The following is a 19,693-nucleotide window of genomic DNA, read 5'->3' as shown; positions in this document are numbered from 1 at the left end:
TGTTGTATTGATGGATTTGGGATGCTGTGTCACAACTAAAATATTGTTAAAGTTGTCTCTTTCTGCAGATGGACTGATCATAAATTCAAACCAAAGTTGCAAGTGTGAGACGCCCTGTCACCTAACAAGGTACAATAAGGAGCTCTCCATGGTGAAAATACCAAGCAAGGGCTCCTCCAAATTCCTGGCAAAAAGATTCAACACCACAGAACGAAACATTAAGTATGTCTTTCTGTTTCTCTCCACTATCCACTCATTAAACTGGGAGGAGACAAGTACACCGCTCAGTGAAGCAGACCCATGGCCAACGTTACAGAAAAGAGAAACCTGGTGTGAAAGTTAGAAAGGAAACAATTAGTTGTTTGACGCAGAGGGCAGGGGTATCTCTGGGGGAAGCATGTTTTTCCAACACTTCCAGCCTTCAGCTTATCAGGAAAATGTATGAAACAAGAATGCTGATTGGTTGACAAGTGGACTCATTCAGACCATCAGCAGCAGGAACCAGAGAAGGAGGAGCCTACTCTGCCATTCAATAGTGTCACAGCTGATCCAACATTCCTCACGTTCACTTTCCTGCCCTTTTCCCTTGATCCCCTGATTCCCCGACTGATCGAGAATCTCTCTCTCTCAGCCTTAAATATACGTCAGGACTGTGACCCCACAATTTTCTGTGCCATGGAGTTCCAAACACTCACAACTCTCTGAAATTTCAGCCTGGAGGCTGGTTTTTGGAGATTTATGCATGAGGACTTCCCAATCCCTCTTCTCAGACACTGATAAGGATGTTTGGACAGGTAGATGATTAGGAAGGCTTTAGGGGAATGTGGGCCACACACAGACAGGTGGGACTAGTTTAGAAAATGTGGTCTGCATGGACAGTGTGGGCTGAAGGGTCTGTTTCTGTGTTGCGTGATGCTGTGACTCTATAAATACCAGTCTTCACTTTATTCTGTCATCTGGGACAGAACATTCTGGAAAAAAGAGCTCTCTGCTTCCTGTTGTGAATGTGTCTATTTCTGGAGGTGAAGCCATCACAGTGGAAGAGCTGGGTGGTAAAGCCGGGTCAAGGTGAGAATGCAGTGAGGGGCTGGAGGCAGGGGCTGGAGGCAGGAGCTGAGGAACAGGCCGTGGTAATTTCCAAAGGAAAACAGTCTGTACTTTGTGCATTGACCCTCCTGTTCTCTTTCCAGGGATAACTACCTCGTGCTCGATGTTTACTTCGAGGTGTTAAACTTTGAAACCATTGAACAGAAGAAAGCATATGATGTGGCAGGATTGCTGGGTGAGTGGCACCAGAGTTACAGTTTGTTGGTGGCACTTGCAGTGAAAATATCAGGGATCGATGGGCAGAGAAATCACCTGATGTAAAATAGAATTATATTCCAGGGAGAGTGGGATCAGTTCCACCAGAGAGGGAGACTGGAGAGAGAGATTAGAGAGTGAGAGAGTGAGAGAGAGAGAGAGAGAGAGAGAGAGAGAGAGCAAGAGAGACAGCGGAAGACTGGAGAGAGAAAGAGAGGGAGATTGGAGAAAGAGTGACACTGAAGAGAAAGTGAGAGTGAGAGAGAGTGAGACTCAATAGGGAGTGAGACTGAGTTAGGTGATGCTGCCAGACATGCTGAGCTTTTCCAGCAACTTCAGTTTTCATTCCTGACTTACAGCATCCGCAGTTCTTTGGGTTTTTATTGGGTAAAAGTGAGATTGAAGAGAGAATGACTTTGAGACTTGCGAGTAAGTGAGAGTGGGAAGTGTGATTACAGAGACAGTGACGGAGAGATAGTGGCAGGTCTGACCCTGGGTCTGGGGAATTAGTAATGGAGGATAAGGAGATGGCAGCCAAATGAACAGATATTTTGTCTGAGACTTTCCGAGAGATGATGCAAGAAGCACTCTGGAAAAAGCATTAATTCAGGAATTGAAAGGGACACAGGGCTTCAGGATTTTTTTATTAGATTAGATCCCCTACAGGCCCAACAGGTCCACACCGCCTCTTGGAGCATCCCACCCAGACCCATTCCCTTATAACCCACACACCCCTGAACATTACGGGCAATTTCCCATGTCCAATCCACCTAGCCTGCACATGTTTGGACTGTAGAAGGAGCACCTGGCGGAAACCCACGCAGACATGGGGAGAATGTGCAAACCCCACACAGACAGTCGCCCGAGGCTGGAATTGAACCTGGGTCCCTGATGCTGTGAGGCTGCAGGGCTAACCAGTGAGCCACCGTGCCACCCAAAAATTCCCAGGAAGTAGCACTGACACCAGGGTAAATGGTTGGGACAGCGAGTTAATAAACCCTTGGGTTCTAATGGATTTTGCTCGAGGGTCTTAAAAGAAGCAGCTAGTGAAGTAGTTGATGCAGTAGGGATTGGCATGAGGTACTGATGCTCATTTGAAGACCTAGTGAGGGACGATGGGCTGAACGGCCTCCTTCTGCTCCGTGGGTTTTCCGAGCCCGTGATTCTGGGATGGGCTGGTTTTCATTTTCCAAAACCCATTAGATTCTGGGAAGGTTCCTTTCGATTGGAAATAGGGAATGTAACAGTATTTGAAAAGGGAGGGAGGCAGATAGTAGGAAATGACAGGCCCCTCGTTAGTTTAACATCTGTCACAGGGAAATGAATATAGAACATAGAACATTGAACAGTACAGTACAGGCCCTTCGGCCCACAATGTTGTGCCGACCTGCTATCCTACTCTAAGATTAATCTACCCTGCATACCCTGCGTTTTACTATCCTCCATGTGCCTATCCAAGAGTTGCTTAAAAGTCTCTAAAGTATCTGACTCCACTAACACTGCCGGCAACACATTCCACACACACCCACCACTCTCTGTGTGTGAAGAACCAGCCTCTGACATCACCCCTATACCCTCCTCCAATCACCTTAAAATTATGCCTCCTCGTAATCGTGATTTCCACCCTGGGAAAAAGTCTCTGACTATCCACTCTATCTCTGCCTCTCATCATCTTGTATACCTCTGTCAAGTCACCCCTCATCCTTCTTCACTCCAATGAGAAAAGCCCTAGCTCCGTCAACCTTTCCTCATAAGACCTGCCCTCCAGTCCAGGCAGTATCCCGGTAAATCTCCTCCGCACCCTCTCTAAAATTTCCTCACGCCCACATTCCTGCCCTCTCCCCATGATCCATAATCCCCTGACTGATCAAGAATCTACCAAATTCAGCCTTACTCATACACAAGGGCTCTGCGCCCACAGCTCTCTGTAGCAAGGAGTTCCAAAGATTTACAACGCTCTGAGAGAAGAAATTCCTCCTCCTCTCAGTCTTAAATAGTGCCCCTTTATTCTGAGCTGTGCCCTCTGGTCCTAGACTCCCCCATGAGGGGAAACATCCTCTCAGCGTTGACCGTGTCAAACTCCTTAAAAATCCAATATGATTAAATGAAATCATCTCTCAACCTTCTAAACTCCAGGGAATAGAATCCCAACCTGTTTAGCCTTTGTTTATAAGACAGTCCGGATATACCAGGGATCATCCAAGTGAAATGATAGCTTCCTCCAATTAAATGATAGCTTTTCTTAGAAAAATGTACTGAATCTGCTCACATTACTCCACATGTTACCGCCCCAGCACCTTGTCCAGCTGCCAAGACTTCCCTCCTCTTATCCTCCAACCTCAATGGAATGAGGGGCCAATGTTCCATGAGGCTTCCTCATTTCCTGCTGCCCACTGTGTGCGAGCTTTGGAAATTATTGATAGTAAGATTGGAGAAAGAGTGAGTGAGGAATGGGATTGAAGAGCGCAACCATGAGATTGGAGAAAGTCAGGGTGAGATGGAGGGAGGCTGAGGGTGAGGCTGTAGGGAGGGTGAGGGTAAGGCCGGAGGAAGCGTGAGGGTGAGGCTGGAGGGAGGATGAGGGTGAGGCTGGAGTGATGGTGTGGGTGAGGCTGGAGTGATGGTGAGGGTGAGGCTGGAGGGAGAGTGAGGGTGAGATGGAGGGAGGGTGAGGGTGAGGCTGGAGGGAGGGTGAGGGTGAGGCTGGAGGCAGGCTGAGGGTGAGACTGGAGTGACAGTAATGGTGAGGCTGGACGGAGGGTGAGGGTGAGATGGAGGGAGGGTGAGGGTGAGAATGGAGGGAGGGTGAGGGTGAGATGGAGGGAGGGTGAGGGTGAGAATGGAGGGAGGGTGAGGGTGAGATTGGAGTGAGGGTGAGATGGAGGGAGGGTGAGGGTGAGATTGGTGGGAGGGTGAGGGTGAGATTGGAGGGAGGGTGAGGGTGAGATGGAGGGAGGGTGAGGGTGAGATTGGAGGGAGGGTGAGATTGGAGGGAGGGTGAGGGTGAGATTGGAGTGAGGGTGAGATGGAGGGAGGGTGAGGGTGAGATTGGTGGGAGGGTGAGGGTGAGATTGGAGGGAGGGTGAGGGTGAGATGGAGGGAGGGTGAGGGTGAGATTGGAGGGAGGGTGAGATTGGAGGGAGTGTGAGGGTGAGATGGAGGGAGGGTGAGGGTGAGAATGGAGAGAGGGTGAGGGTGAGATGGAGGGAGTGTGAGGGTGAGGCTATACGGAGGGTGAGGGTGAGACTGGAGAGACAGTGAGGGTGAGATTGGAGGGAGGGTGAGGGTAAGGCCGGAGGGAGCATGAAGGTGAGGCTGGAGGGAGGATGAGGGTGAGGCTGGAGTGATGGTGAGGGTGAGGCTGGAGTGATGGTGAGGGTGAGGCTGGAGGGATGGTGAGGGTGAGATGGAGGGAGGGTGAGATGGAGGGAGGGTGAGGGTGAGTCTGGAGGGAGGGTGAGAGTGAGGCTGGAGGAACGGTAAAGGTGAGGCTGGACGGAGGGTGAGGGTGAGGCTGGAGAGACGGTGAGGGTGAGATGGAGGGACGGTGAGGGTGAGATGGAGGGAGGGTGAGGATGAGAATGGAGGGAGGGTGAGGGTGAGATGTAGGGAGGGTGAGGGTGAGATAGAGGGAGGGTGAGGATGAGAATGGAGGGACGGTGAGGGTGAGATGGAGGGAGGGTGAGGGTGAGAATGGAGGGAGGGTGAGGGTGAGATGGAGGGAGGGTGAGGGTGAGATGGAGGGAGGGTGATGGTGAGATTGGAGGGAGGATGAAGGTGAGATGGAGAGAGGGTGAGGGTGAGATGGAGGGAGGGTGAGGGTGAGATGAGGGAGGGTGAGGGTGAGATGAGGGAGGTGAGGGTGAGACGGAGGGAGGGTGAGGGTGAGACAGAGGGAGGGTGGGGTGAGAGGGACGGAGGGTGAGATGGAGGGAGGGTGAGGGTGAGATGGAGGGAGGGTGAGGGTGAGACAGAAGGAGGGTGAGGGTGAGACGGTGGGAGGGTGAGATGGAGGGAGGGTGAGGGTGAGATGGAGAGACGGTGAGGGTGAGATGGCGGGAGGGTGAGGGTGAGATGGAGGGAGGGTGAGGGTGAGATGGAGCAAGGGTGAGGGTGAGACTGGAGGGAGGGTGAGGCTGGAGGGTGGCTGAGGGTGAGCCTGGAGTGATGGTGAGTGTGAGGCTGGAGTGATGGTGAGGGTGAGGCTGGAGGGACGGTGAGGGTGAGCCTGGAGGGACGGTAAAGGTGAGGCTGGACGGAGGGTGAGGGTGAGGCTGGAGAGACGGTGAGGGTGAGATGGAGGGAGGGTGAGGGTGAGATGGAGGGAGGGTGAGGGTGAGAATGGAGGGAGGGTGAGGGTGAGATGGAGGGAGGGTGAGGGTGAGATAGAGGGAGGGTGAGGGTGAGAATGGAGGGATGGTGAGGGTGAGATGGAGAGAGGGTGAGGCTGAGATGGAGGGAGGGTGAGGGTGAGAATGGAGGGAGTGTGAGGGTGAAATGGAGGGAGGGTGAGGGTGAGATGGAGGGAGGGTGATGGTGAGATTGGAGGCAGGATGAGGGTGAGATGGAAGGATGGTGAGCGTGAGATGGAGGGAGGGTGAGGGTGAGATGAGGGAGGGTGAGGGTGAGATGAGGGAGGGTGAGGGTGAGATGAGGGAGGGTGAGGGTGAGACGGAGGGAGGGTGAGGGTGAGACAGAGGGAGGGTGGGGTGAGATGGATGGAGGGTGAGATGGAGGGAGGGTGAGGGTGAGATGGAGGGAGGGTGAGGGTGAGATGGAGGGAGGGTGAGGGTGAGGGTGAGATGGAGGGAGGGTGAGGCTGAGACGGCGGGAGGGTGAGGGTTAGATGGCGGGAGAGTGAGGGTGAGATGGAGGGAGGGTGAGGGTGAGACAGAGGGAGGGTGAGGGTGAGACGGTGGGAGGGTGAGATGGAGGGAGGGTGAGGATGAGACTGGAGGGAGCGTGATGCTGGAGGGTGGCTGAGGGTGAGACTGGAGGGAGGCTGAGGGTGAGGCTGGAGGGAGGGTGAGGATGAGACTGGAGAGACGGTGAGGGTGAGAATGGAGGGAGGGTGATGGTAATGCCGGAGGGAACATGAGGGTAAGGCTGGAGGGAGGATGAGGGTGAGGCTGGAGTGATGGTGAGGGTGAGGCTGGAGTGACGGTAAGGGTGAGGCTGGAGGGAGGGTGAGGGTGAGGCTGGACGGAGGGTGAGGGTGAGATGGAGGGTGGGTGAGGGTGAGAATGGAGGGAGGGTGAGGGTGAGATGGAGGGAGGGTGAGGGTGAGATGGAGGGAGGGTGATGGTGAGATTGGAGGGAGGATGAGGGTGAGATGGAGGGAGAGTGAGGGTGAGATGAGGGAGGGTGAGGGTGAGATGAGGGAGGGAGAGGGTGAGACGGGGGGAGGGTGAGGTTGAGACAGATGGAGGGTGGGGTGAGATGGACGGAGGGTGAGATGGAGGGAGGGTGAGGGTGAGATGGAGGGAGGGTGAGGGTGAGGGTGAGATGGAGAGACGGTGAGGGTGAGATGGAGGGAGCGTGAGGGTGAGATGGATGGAGGGTGAGGCTGAGACGGCGGGAGGGTGAGGGTTAGATGGCGGGAGAGTGAGGGTGAGATGGAGGGAGGGTGAGGGTGAGGTGGAGGGAGGGTGAGGGTGAGATGGAGCAAGGGTGAGGGTGAGACTGGAGGGAGGGTGAGGGTGAGACTGGAGGGAGGGTGAGGCTGGAGGGTGGCTGAGGGTGAGACTGGAGGGAGGCTGAGGGTGAGGCTGGAGGGAGGGTGAGGATGAGACTGGAGAGACGGTGAGGGTGAGAATGGAGGGAGGGTGATGGTAATGCCGGAGGGAACATGAGGGTAAGGCTGGAGGGAGGATGAGGGTGAGGCTGGAGTGATGGTGAGGGTGAGGCTGGAGTGACGGTAAGGGTGAGGCTGGAGGGAGGGTGAGGGTGAGGCTGGACGGAGGGTGAGGGTGAGGCTGGACGGAGGGTGAGGGTCAGGCTGGAGAGACGGTGAGGGTGAGGCTGGACAGAGGGTGAGGGTGAGGCTGGAGAGAGGGTGAGGGTGAGATGGAGGGTGGGTGAGGGTGAGAATGGAGGGAAGGTCAGGGTGAGGCTGGACGGAGGGTGAGAATGGAGGGAGGGTGAGGATGAGATGGACGGAGGGTGAGGATGTGATTGGAGGGAGGGTGAGGGTGAGATGGAGGGAGGGTGAGACGGAGGGAGGGTGAGGGTGAGATGGAGGGAGGGTGAGGGTGAGATGGAGGGAGGTGAGATGGAGGGAGGGTGAGGGTGAGATGGAGGGAGGGTGAGATGGAGGGAGGGTGAAGGTGAGATGGAGGGAGGGTGAGATGGAGGGAGGGTGAGGGTGAGATAGTGGGAGGGTGAGGGTGAGATGGAGGGAGGGTGAGGGTGAGACTGGAGGGAGGGTGAGGCTGGAGGGTGGCTGAGGGTGAGACTGGAGGGAGGCTGAGGGTGAGGCTGGAGGGAGGGTGAGGATGAGACTGGAGAGACGATGCGGGTGAGAATGGAGGGAGGGTGAGGGTAAGGCCGGAGGGAGCATGAGGGTAAGGCTGGAGGGAGGATGTGGGTGAGGCTGGAGTGATGGTGAGGGTGAGGCTGGAGTGACGGTGAGGGTGAGGCTGGAGGGAGGGTGAGGGTGAGGCTGGAGGCAGGCTGAGGGTGAGACTGGAGGGATGGTGAGGGTGAGACTGGAGTGATGGTAAGGGTGAGGCTGGAGGGAGTGTGGGGGTGAGGCTGGAGAGACAGTGAGGGTGAGATTGGAGGGAGGGTGAGGGTGAGATGGAGGGAGGGTGAGGGTGAGGCTGGAGGGACGGTAAAGGTGAGGCTAGACGGAGGGTGAGGGTGAGGCTGGAGAGACGGTGAGGGTGAGATGGAGGGAGGGTGAGGGTGAGACTGGAGGGAGGGTGAGGGTGAGATGTAGGGAGGGTGAGGGTGAGATGGAGGGAGGGAGAGGGTGAGAATGGAGGGACGGTGAGGGTGAGATGGAGGGAGGGTGAGGGTGGGATGGAGGGAGGGTGAGGCTGAGACGGCGGGAGGGTGAGGGTTAGATGGCGGGAGAGTGAGGGTGAGATGGAGGGAGGGTGAGGGTGAGGTGGAGGGAGGGTGAGGGTGAGATGGAGCAAGGGTGAGGGTGAGACTGGAGGGAGGGTGAGGGTGAGACTGGAGGGAGTGTGAGGCTGGAGGGTGGCTGAGGGTGAGACTGGAGGGAGGCTGAGGGTGAGGCTGGAGGGAGGGTGAGGATGAGACTGGAGAGACGGTGAGGGTGAGAATGGAGGGAGGGTGATGGTAATGCCGGAGGGAACATGAGGGTAAGGCTGGAGGGAGGATGAGGGTGAGGCTGGAGTGACGGTAAGGGTGAGGCTGGAGGGAGGGTGAGGGTGAGGCTGGACGGAGGGTGAGGGTGAGGCTGGACGGAGGGTGAGGGTCAGGCTGGAGAGACGGTGAGGGTGAGGCTGGAGGGAGGGTGAGGGTGAGACTGGAGGCAGGCTGAGAGTGAGACTGGAGGGAGGATGAGGGTGAGATTGGAGGGAAGGTCAGGGTGAGGCTGGACGGACGGTGAGAATGGAGGGAGGGTGAGGATGAGATGGACGGAGGGTGAGGATGTGATTGGAGGGAGGGTGAGGGTGAGATGGAGGGAGGGTGAGACGGATGGAGGGTGAGGGTGAGATGGAGGGAGGGTGAGGGTGAGATGGAGGGAGGTGAGATGGAGGGAGGGTGAGGGTGAGATGGAGGGTGGGTGAGGGTGAGAATGGAGGGAAGGTCAGGGTGAGGCTGGACGGAGGGTGAGAATGGAGGGAGGGTGAGGATGAGATGGACGGAGGGTGAGGATGTGATTGGAGGGAGGGTGAGGGTGAGATGGAGGGAGGGTGAGACGGATGGAGGGTGAGGGTGAGATGGAGGGAGGGTGAGGGTGAGATGGAGGGAGGTGAGATGGAGGGAGGGTGAGGGTGAGATGGAGGGAGGGTGAGATGGAGGGAGGGTGAAGGTGAGATGGAGGGAGGGTGAGATGGAGGGAGGGTGAGGGTGAGATAGTGGGAGGGTGAGGGTGAGATGGAGGGAGGGTGAGGGTGAGACTGGAGGGAGGGTGAGGCTGGAGGGTGGCTGAGGGTGAGACTGGAGGGAGGCTGAGGGTGAGGCTGGAGGGAGGGTGAGGATGAGACTGGAGAGACGATGCGGGTGAGAATGGAGGGAGGGTGAGGGTAAGGCCGGAGGGAGCATGAGGGTAAGGCTGGAAGGAGGATGTGGGTGAGGCTGGAGTGATGGTGAGGGTGAGGCTGGAGTGACGGTGAGGGTGAGGCTGGAGGGTGGGTGAGGGTGAGGCTGGAGGCAGGCTGAGGGTGAGACTGGAGGGATGGTGAGGGTGAGACTGGAGTGATGGTTAGGGTGAGGCTGGAGGGAGGGTGGGGGTGAGGCTGGAGAGACAGTGAGGGTGAGATTGGAGGGAGGGTGAGGGTGAGATGGAGGGAGCGTGTGGGTGAGGCTGGAGGGACGGTAAAGGTGAGGCTGGACGGAGGGTGAGGGTGAGGCTGGAGAGACGGTGAGGGTGAGATGGAGGGAGGGTGAGGGTGAGATGGAGGGAGGGTGAGGGTGAGAATGGAGGGAGGGTGAGGGTGAGATGTAGGGAGGGTGAGGGTGAGATAGAGGGAGGGTGAGGGTGAGAATGGAGGGACGGTGAGGGTGAGATGGAGGGAGGGTGAGGGTGGGATGGAGGGAGGGTGAGGGTGAGATGGAGGGAGGGTGAGGGTGAGGCTGGACGGAGGGTGAGAATGGAGGGAGGGTGAGGGTGAGACGGAGGGAGGGTGAGGGTGAGATGGCGGGAGGGTGAGGGTGAAACAGAGAGAGGGTGAGGGTGAGACGGAGGGAGGGTGAGATGGAGGGAGGGTGAGGGTGAGGGTGAGATGGAGAGACGGTGAGGGTGAGATGGCGGGAGTGTGAGGGCGAGATGGAGGGAGGGTGAGATGGAGCAAGGGTGAGGGTGAGACTGGAGGGAGGGTGAGGTGAGACTGGAGGGAGGGTGAGATGGAGGTAGTGTGAGGGTGAGATGGAGGGAGGGTGGGGTGAGATGGTGGGAGGGTGAGATGGAGGGAGGGTGAGGGTGAGACTGGAGGGAGGGTGAGGCTGGAGGGTGGCTGAGGGTGAGACTGGAGGGAGGGCTGACGGTGAGGCTGGAGGGAGGGTGAGGATGAGGCTGGAGAGACGGTGCGGGTGAGAATGGAGGGAGGGTGAGGGTGAGAATAGAGGGATGGTGAGCGTTGTGATGGAGGGAGGGTGAGGGTGAGATGGAGGGAGGGTGAGGGTGAGAATGGAGGGAGTGTGAGGGTGAGGGTGAGATGGAGAGACGGTGAGGGTGAGATGGCGGGAGTGTGAGGGCGAGATGGAGGGAGGGTGAGATGGAGCAAGGGTGAGGGTGAGACTGGAGGGAGGGTGAGGTGAGACTGGAGGGAGGGTGAGATGGAGGTAGTGTGAGGGTGAGATGGAGGAGGGTGGGGTGAGATGGTGGGAGGGTGAGATGGAGGGAGGGTGAGGGTGAGACTGGAGGGAGGGTGAGGCTGGAGGGTGGCTGAGGGTGAGACTGGAGGGAGGCTGACGGTGAGGCTGGAGGGAGGGTGAGGATGAGGCTGGAGAGACGGTGCGGGTGAGAATGGAGGGAGGGTGAGGGTGAGAATAGAGGGATGGTGAGCGTGTGATGGAGGGAGGGTGAGGGTGAGATGGAGGGGAGGGTGAGGGTGAGAATGGAGGGAGTGTGAGGGTGAGGGTGAGATGGAGAGACGGTGAGGGTGAGATGGTCGGGAGTGTGAGGGCGAGATGGAGGGAGGGTGAGATGGAGCAAGGGTGAGGGTGAGACTGGAGGGAGGGTGAGGTGAGACTGGAGGGAGGGTGAGATGGAGGTAGTGTGAGGGTGAGATGGAGGGAGGGTGGGGTGAGATGGTGGGAGGGTGAGATGGAGGGTGGCTGAGGGTGAGACTGGAGGGAGGCTGACGGTGAGGCTGGAGGGAGGGTGAGGATGAGGCTGGAGAGACGGTGCGGGGTGAGAATGGAGGGAGGGTGAGGGTAAGGCCGGAGGGAGCATGAGGGTAAGGCTGGAGGGAGGATGTGGGTGAGGCTGGAGTGACGGTGAGGGTGAGGCTGGAGGGAGGGTGAGGGTTTGGCTGGAGGGAGGCTGAGGGTGAGACTGGAGGGAGGGTGAGGGTGAGACTGGAGGGAGGGTGAGGGTGGGGCTGGAGAGATGGTGAGGGTGAGATGGAGTGAGGGTGAGGGTGAGAATAGAGGGATGGTGAGCGTGTGATGGAGGGAGGGTGAGGGTGAGATGGAGGGAGGGTGAGGGTGAGAATGGAGGGAGTGTGAGGGTGAGATGGAGGGAGGGTGAGATGGAAGGAGGGTGAGGGTGAGATGGAGGGAGGGTGAGATGGAGGTAGGGTGAGGGTGAGATGGAGGGTGGGTGAGATGGAGGTAGGGTGAGGGTGAGATGGAGGAGGGAGGGTGAGGGTGAGATGGAGTGAGGGTGAGATGGAGGGAGGGTGAGGGTGAGATGGAGGGAGGCTGAGATGGAGGGAGGGTGAGGGTGAGATGGAGGGAGGGTGAGATGGAGGAGGTTGAGGGTGAGATGGAGGTAGGGTGAGGGTGAGAATGGAGGGAGTGTGAGGGTGAGATGGAGGGAGGGTGAGATGGAGGGAGGGTGAGGGTGAGAATGGAGGGAGTGTGAGGGTGAGATGGAGGGAGTGTGAGGGTGAGATGGAGGGAGGGTGAGATGGAGGGAGGGTGAGGGTGAGATGGAGGGAGGGTGAGATGGAGGTAGGGTGAGGGTGAGATGGAGGGTGGGTGAGATGGAGGTAGGGTGAGGGTGAGATGGAGGGAGGGTGAGGGTGAGATGGAGTGAGGGTGAGATGGAGGGAGGGTGAGGGTGAGATGGAGGGAGGCTGAGATGGAGGCAGGGTGAGGGTGAGATGGAGGGAGGGTGAGATGGAGGGAGGTTGAGGGTGAGATGGAGGTAGGGTGAGGGTGAGATGACGGGAGGTTGAGATGGAGGGAGGGTGAGGGTGAGATGGAGGGAGGGTCAGGGTGGGATGGAGGGAGTGTGAGGGTAAGGCTGGACGGAGGGTGAGAATGGAGGGGAGGGTGAGGGTGAGAATGGAGGGAGGGTGAGGGTAAGGCTGGACGGAGGGTGAGAATGGAGGGAGGGTGAGGGTGAAAATGGAGGGACGGTGAGGGTGAGATGGAGGGAGGGTGAGGGTGGGATGGAGGGAGTGTGAGGGTAAGGCTGGACGGAGGGTGAGAATGGAGGGAGGGTGAGGGTGAGAATGGAGGGAGGGTGAGGGTGAGATGGAGGGTGAGGATGAGATGGAGGGAGGGTGAGGGTGAGATGGAGGGAGGGTGAGGGTGAGATGGCTGGTGGGTGAGGGTGAGGGTGAGATGGAGGGAGGGTGAGATGGCGGGAGGGTGAGGGTGAGATGGAGGGAGGGTGAGGTTGAGATGGAGGGAGGGTGAGGGTGGATGGAGTGAGGGTGAAATGGAGGGTGGGTGAGGGTGAGATGGAGGGAGGGTGAGGGTGAGATGGCGTGAGGGTGAGATGGAGGGAGGGTGAGGGCGAGATGGAGGGAGGGTGAGGGTGAGATGGCGGGAGGATGAGGGTGAGATGGAGGGAGGGTGAGGGTGAGATGGAGGGAGGGTGAGGTTGAGATGGAGGGTGAGGGTGAGATGGAGGGAGGGTGATGGTGAGATGGAGGGAGGGTGAGGGTGAGATGGAGGGTGAGGAAGAGATGGAGGGAGGGTGAGGGTGAGATGGAGGGAGGGTGAGGGTGAGATGGAGGAGGGGTGAGGGTGAGATGGAGGGTGAGGATGAGATGGAGGGAGGGTGAGGGTGAGATGGAGGGAGGGTGAGGGCGAGATGGAGGGAGGGTGAGGGTGAGAGGGAGGGAGGGTGAGATGGAGGGAGGGTGAGGTTGAGATGGAGGGTGAGGGTGAGATGGAGGGAGGGTGATGGTGAGATGGAGGGAGGGTGAGGGTGAGATGGAGGGTGAGGAAGAGATGGAGGGAGGGTGAGGGTGAGATGGAGGGAGGGTGAGGGTGAGATGGAGGGTGAGGATGAGATGGAGGGAGGGTGAGGGTGAGATGGAGGGAGGGTGAGGGCGAGATGGAGGGAGGGTGAGGGTGAGAGGGAGGGAGGGTGTGGGTTGAGATGGAGGGAGGGTGAGGGTGAGATGGAGGGTGAGGGTGAGATGGAGGGAGGGTGAGTATGAGATGGCGGGAGGGTGAGGGTGAGATGGAGGGTGAGGATGAGATGGAGGGAGGGTGAGGGTGAGATGGAGGGAGGTTGAGAGGGCGAGATGGAGGGAGGGTGAGGGTGAGATGGCGGGAGAGTGAGGGTGAGATGGAGGGAGGGTGAGGGTGATGATGAGGGAGGGTGAGGGTGATGAGGGAGGGAGGGTGAGGGTGAGATGGAGGCAGGGATGGGGGTGAGATGGAGGGAGGGTGAGGGTGAGATGGAGGGAGGTGATGAGGATGGTGGGAGGGTGAGTGTGAGATGGAGGGAGGGTGAGGGTGAGATGGTAGTGAGGGTGAGATGGAGGGAGAGTGAGGGTGAGATGGAGGGAGAGTGAGGGTTGAGATGGAGGGAGGGTGAGGGTGAGATGGAGGGAGGGTGAGGGTGAGATGGAGTGAGGGTGAGATGGAGGGAGAGTGAGGGTGAGATGGAGGGAGGGTGAGATGGAGGGAGGGTGAGGTGAGATGGATGGAGGGTGAGGGTGAGATGGAGGGAGGGTGAGGGTGAGATGGAGGGAGGGTGAGGGTGAGATGGAGTGAGGGTGAGATGGAGGGTGAGTGAGGTTGAGATGGAGGGAGAGTGAGGGTCAGATGGAGGGAGGGTGAGGGTGAGATGGACGGAGGGTGAGGGTGAGACGGAGGGAGAGTGAGGGTGAGATGGAGGGAGGGTGAGATGGAGGGAGGGTGAGGGTGAGATGGAGGGAGGGTGAGGGTGAGATGGAGCGAGAGTGAGGGTGAGGTGGAGGGAGGGTGAGGGTGAATGGATAGTGGGGGTGAGATGGAGGGAGAGTGAGGGTGAGATGGAGGGAGGGTGAGGTGAGATGGATGGAGGGTGAGGGTGAGATGGAGGGAGGGTCGAGTGTGAGATGGAGGGAGGGTGAGATGGCGGGAGGGTGAGGGTGAGATGGAGGGGAGGTGAGGTTGAGATGGAGGGAGGGTGAGGATGAGATGGAGTGAGGGTGAAATGGAGGGTGGGTGAGGGTGAGGTGGAGGGAGGGTGAGGGTGAGGTGGAGGAGAGTGAGGGTGAGGTGGAGGAGGGTGAGGGTGAGGGTGGAGGGAGAGTGAGGGTGAGGTGGAGAGAGAGTTAGGGTGAGGTGGAGGGAGAGTGAGGGTGAGGTGGAGGGAGGGTGAGGGTGAGATGGAGGGAGGGTGGGAGATGGCGGGAGGGTGAGGGTGAGATGGAGGGAGGGTGATGATGGAGGGAGGGTGAGGGTGAGATGGAGGGAGAGTGAGGGTGAGGTGGAGGGAGGGTGAGGGTGTGAGGTGGAGGGAGGGTGAGGGTGAGGTGGAGGGAGAGTGAGGGTGAGGTGGAGGGAGGGTGAGGGTGAGGTGGAGGGAGAGTGAGGGTGAGGTGGAGGGAGAGTGAGGGTGAGGTGGAGGGAGGGTGAGGGTGAGATGGAGGGAGAGTGAGGGTGAGATGGAGGGAGGGTGAGGGTGAGATGGAGTGAGGGTGAGATGGAGGGAGAGTGAGGTGGTATGGTGGAGGGAGGGTGAGGGTGAGATGGAGTGAGGGTGAGATGGAGGGAGAGTGAGGGTGAGATGGAGGGAGGGTGAGGGTGAGATGGAAGTGAGGGTGAGATGGAGGGAGAGTGAGGGTGAGGTGGAGGGAGGGTGAGGGTGAGATGGAGGGAGGGTGAGGGTGAGTACGGAGGGAGAGTGAGGGTGAGATGGAGGGAGAGTGAGGGTGAGGTGGAGGGAGGGTGAGGGTGAGATGGAGGGAGGTTGGAGCGTGAGATGGAGGGAGGGTGAGGGTGAGGTGGAGGGAGGGTGAGGGTGAGATGGAGGGAGAGTGAGGGTGAGGTGGAGGGAGGGTGAGGGTGAGATGGAGGGAGGGTGAGGTGTGAGATGGAGGGAGGGTGAGATGGAGGGAGAGTGAGGGTGAGATGGAGGGAGGGGTGAGGATGAGATGGTGGGAGGGTGAGGTGGAGGGAGGGTGAGATGGAGGGGAGAGTGAGGGTGAGATGGAGGGAGGGTGAGGGTGAGATGGAGGGAGGGTGTGAGGGTGAGACGGAGGGAGATTGAGGGTGAGATGGAGGGAGAGTGAGGGTGAGGTGGAGGGAGGGGTGAGATGGAGGGAGAGTGAGGGTGAGATGAGGGAGGGTGAGGGTGAGATGGAGGGAGGGGTGAGATGGACGGGAGGGTGTGGGTGAGATGGAGGGAGAGTGAGGGTGAGATGGGAGCGTGAGGGTGAGATGGAGGGAGAGTAGAGGGTGAGGTGGAGGGAGGGTGAGGGTGAGATGGAGGGAGAGTGAGGGTGAGGTGGAGGGAGGGGTGAGGGTGAGTAGGAGGGAGGGTGAGGTGAGATGGAGGGAGGGTGAGGGTGAGGTGGAGGGAGAGTGAGGGTGAGGTGGAGGGAGGGTGAGGCGTGAGGATGGAGGAGGGTGAGGGTTGAGGGTGAGAGGGTGAGGGTGAGGTGGAGGGAGGGTGAGGTGGATGGAGAGTGAGGGTGAGGTGGAGGGAGAGTGAGGGTGAGGTGGAGGGAGGGTGAGGGTGAGATGGAGGGAGAGTGAGGGTGAGGTGGAGGGAGGGTTGAGGGTGAGGTGGAGGGAGGGTGTGGGTGAGGTGGAGGGAGAGTGAGGGTGAGGTGGAGGGAGGGTGAGGTGAGGTGGAGGGAGGGTGAGGGTGAGGTGGTGGAGAGTGAGGGTGAGGTGGAGGGAGGGTGAGGGTGAGGTGGAGGAGGTGAGGGTGAGGTGGAGGGAGGGGGTGAGGTGGAGGGAGGGTGAGGTGGAGGGAGAGTGAGGGTGAGGTGGAGGGAGGGTGAGTGAGAGATGGAGGGAGAGTGAGGGTGAGGTGGAGGGAGGGTGAGGGTGAGGTGGAGGGAGGTGAGGGTGAGGTGGAGGGAGGTGTGAGGGTGAGGTGGAGGGAGAGTGAGGGTGAGGTGGAGGGAGGGTGAGGGTGAGGTGGAGGGAGGTGAGGGTGAGGTGGAGGGAGGGTGAGGGTGAGGTGGAGGAGGGTGAGGGTGAGGTGAGGTGAGAGTGAGGGTGAGGTGGAGGGAGGGTGAGGGTGAGGTGGAGGGAGGGTGAGGTGAGGTGAGGGAGGGTGAGGGTGAGGTGGAGGGAGAGTGAGGGTGAGGTGGAGGGAGGGTGAGGGTGAGGTGGAGGGGAGGGTGAGGGTGAGGTGGAGGGAGGGTGAGGTGGAGGGAGGGTGAGGGTGAGGTGGAGGGAGGGTGAGGGTGAGGTGGAGGAGGGTGAGGTGGAGGGAGAGTGAGGGTGAGGTGGAGGGAGAGTGAGGGTGAGGTGGAGGGAGGGTTGAGGGTGAGATGGAGGGAGAGGTGAGGGTGAGGTGGAGGGAGGGTGAGGGTGAGGTGGAGGAGGGTGAGGTGGAGGGAGAGGGTTGAGGTGGAGGGAGGGTGAGGGTGAGGTGGAGGGAGGGTGAGGGTGAGGTGGAGGGAGAGTGAGGGTGAGGTGGAGGGAGAGTGAGGTGAGGTGGAGGGAGGGTGAGGGTGAGGTGGAGGGAGGGTGAGGGTGAGGTGGAGGGAGGGTGAGGGTGAGGTGGAGGGAGAGTGAGGGTGAGGTGGAGGAGGGTGAGGGTGAGGTGGAGGGAGAGTTAGGGTGAGGTGGAGGGAGGGTGAGGGTGAGGTGGAGGGAGGGTGAGGGTGAGGTGGAGGGAGAGGTGAGGGTGAGGTGGAGGGAGAGGTGAGGTGAGGTGGAGGAGGGTGAGGGTGAGGTGGAGGGAGGGTGAGGGTGAGGGTGGAGGGAGGGTGGAGGTGGAGGGAGTGAGGGTGAGGTGGAGGGAGAGTGAGGGTGAGGTGGAGGGAGGGTGAGGGTGAGGTGGAGGGAGAGTGAGGGTGAGGTGGAGGGAGGGTGAGGTGAGGTGGAGAGAGGGTGAGGTGGAGGGAGGGTGAGGTGGAGGGTGAGGTGAGGGAGGAGTGAGGGTTGAGGTGGAGGGAGAGTGAGGTGAGGTGGAGGGAGGTGAGGCTGAGGTGGAGGGAGGGTGAGGGTGAGGTGGAGGGAGGGTGAGGGTGAGGTGGAGGGAGAGTGAGGGTGAGGTGGAGGGAGGGTGAGGGTGAGGTGGAGGGAGGGTGAGGTGGGTGGAGGGAGGGTGAGGGTGAGGGAGGAGAGTGAGGGTGAGGTGGAGGGAGGGTGAGGGTGAGGTGGAGGGAGGGTGAGGGTGAGGTGGAGGGAGGGTGAGGGTGAGGTGGAGGGAGGGTGAGGTGGAGGGAGAGTGAGGGTGAGGTGGAGGGAGAGTGTGGTGGGTGGAGGTGGGTGAGGGTGATAGCGGGAGAGTGAGGGTGAGGTGGAGGGAGGGTGAGGTTGGAGGGAGGTGTGAGGTGGAGGGAGAGGTGAGGGTGAGGTGGAGGGAGGGTGAGGGTGAGGTGGAGGGAGAGTGAGGGTGAGGTGGAGGGAGGGTGAGAGTGAGGTGGAGGGAGGGTGAGGGTTGAGGTGAGGGTGGTGAGGGTTGAGGAGTGAGGTGGAGGGAGGTGAGGGTGAGGTGGAGGGAGAGTGAGGGTGAGGTGGAGGGAGGGTGAGGGTGAGGTGGAGGGAGGGGGTGAGGGTGAGGTGGAGGAGGGTGAGGGTGAGGTGGAGGGAGGGTGAGGGTGAGGTGGAGGGAGGGTGAGGTGGAGGGAGGGTGAGGGTGAGGTGGAGGGAGGGTGAGGGTGAGGTGGAGGGGAGGGTGAGGGTGAGTGGAGGGAGGGTGAGGTGGAGGGAGGGTGAGGTGGAGGGAGAGTGAGGGTGAGGTGGAGGGAGAGTGAGGGTGAGGTGGAGGGAGGGTGAGGGTGAGATGGAGGGAGGGTGAGGGTGAGGTGGAGGGAGGGTGAGGGTGAGGTGGAGGGAGGGTGAGGGTGAGGTGGAGGGAGGGTGAGGGTGAGGTGGAGGGAGGGTGAGGGTGAGGTGGAGGGAGAGTGAGGGTGAGGTGGAGGGAGGGTGAGGGGTGAGGTGGAGGGAGGGTGAGGGTGAGGTGGAGGGAGGGTGAGGGTGAGGTGGAGGGAGGGTGAGGGTGAGGTGGAGGGAGGGTGAGGGTGAGGGTGAGGTGGAGGGAGAGTGAGGGTGAGGTGGAGGGAGGGTGAGGGTGAGATGGAGGGAGGGTGAGGGTGAGGTGGAGGGAGGGGTGAGGGTGAGGTGGAAGGGAGGGTGAGAGGTGAGGTGGAGGGAGAGTGAGGGTGAGGTGGAGGGAGGGTGAGGGTGAGATGGAGGGAGGGTGAGGGTGAGGTGGAGGGAGGGTGAGGGGGAGGAGGGTGAGGGTGAGGTGGAGGGAGGGTGAGGGTGAGGTGGAGGGAGGGTGAGGGTGAGGTGGAGGGAGGGTGAGGGTGAGGTGGAGCGGAGGGTGAGGGTGAAGGTGGAGGGAGGGTGAGGGTGAGATGGAGGGAGGGTGAGGGTGAGGTGGAGGGAGGGTGAGGGGGAGGGAGGGTGAGGGTGAGGTGGAGGGAGGGTGAGGGTGAGGTGGAGGGAGGGTGAGGGTGAGGTGTTGCTGACCCTGTTTATTTTCCATCAGGTGACATTGGTGGTCACATGGGCCTCTTCATTGGAGCGAGTCTCCTGACCATCCTCGAAATCATTGACTACGTCTTTGAGGTGAGCGGCCCGCTGTCCCTCTCTCCGCCTCCAGCAGGGGTCAGTCTGTCCACTGGCTTCCTCACCTCATGCACTGACCCCCGTTGAGCCTGAGCCTGGGGCTCGAGGCTATGAAACCCCACGGGAAGAGGGGGATCCCAGTTGAAAACACCCACTAGTGCCCAGTTCCTGATGGTCAATGCTGCAGTCGCTTACACAGCTGTGAGCAGCTCAGTCACACAGAGGCCATTCACCCCGTCAGCCAATGGTTGCCTCTGTGAAAGAGGTCAGTCCTTGATCCCATTGACTTGGTCTAACCCTCTGGTTTGCAGAGCATTCCATCATTTTTAAAGATTTATTCATATCCTTTACAAAACTGGGAATTCTGATGGGGATCCGATGGGAGCCTTTATCCATCAGGGAAGATAATCTGGATTTGGTGAAAATGATTGTCGTTGTGGGTGAGATCAGAACAAGGGGCTGTTGGTGTGAAGTTATCATCCCTAACCCCGAGAGCGTGGGGAGAATGGGGCTGGTTCCCACAGGAAAGGCGAGGGGGGAAGATGATCTGGAGCAGTGGTATTGGAAGTGACGCTGAATGAACACATGGGAGAAAGGA

At 59.7% G+C, this 19,693-nt stretch overlaps 1 protein-coding gene across 1 annotated transcript in view; it reads left to right on the top strand.

Annotated features, from left to right (window-relative positions):
- LOC125454311 (acid-sensing ion channel 4-A) overlaps positions 1-19,693 on the top strand; it is a 312,362-nt gene that overhangs the window by 270,464 nt on the left and 22,205 nt on the right. Inside the window, exons 6-8 of the mRNA XM_059647657.1 lie at positions 69-222; positions 1,191-1,282; positions 19,016-19,095. Coding sequence (XP_059503640.1) covers positions 69-222; positions 1,191-1,282; positions 19,016-19,095 — 326 coding nt within the window. The remainder of the gene's footprint in view (positions 1-68; positions 223-1,190; positions 1,283-19,015; positions 19,096-19,693) is intronic.

The sequence above is a fragment of the Stegostoma tigrinum genome, chromosome 7, assembly GCF_030684315.1.
Source record: "Stegostoma tigrinum isolate sSteTig4 chromosome 7, sSteTig4.hap1, whole genome shotgun sequence".
Classification (NCBI taxonomy): Eukaryota; Metazoa; Chordata; class Chondrichthyes; order Orectolobiformes; family Stegostomatidae; genus Stegostoma; species Stegostoma tigrinum.
Note: the sequence above shows the minus strand (reverse complement) of the source record. Positions and strands in the feature narration are given on the sequence as shown.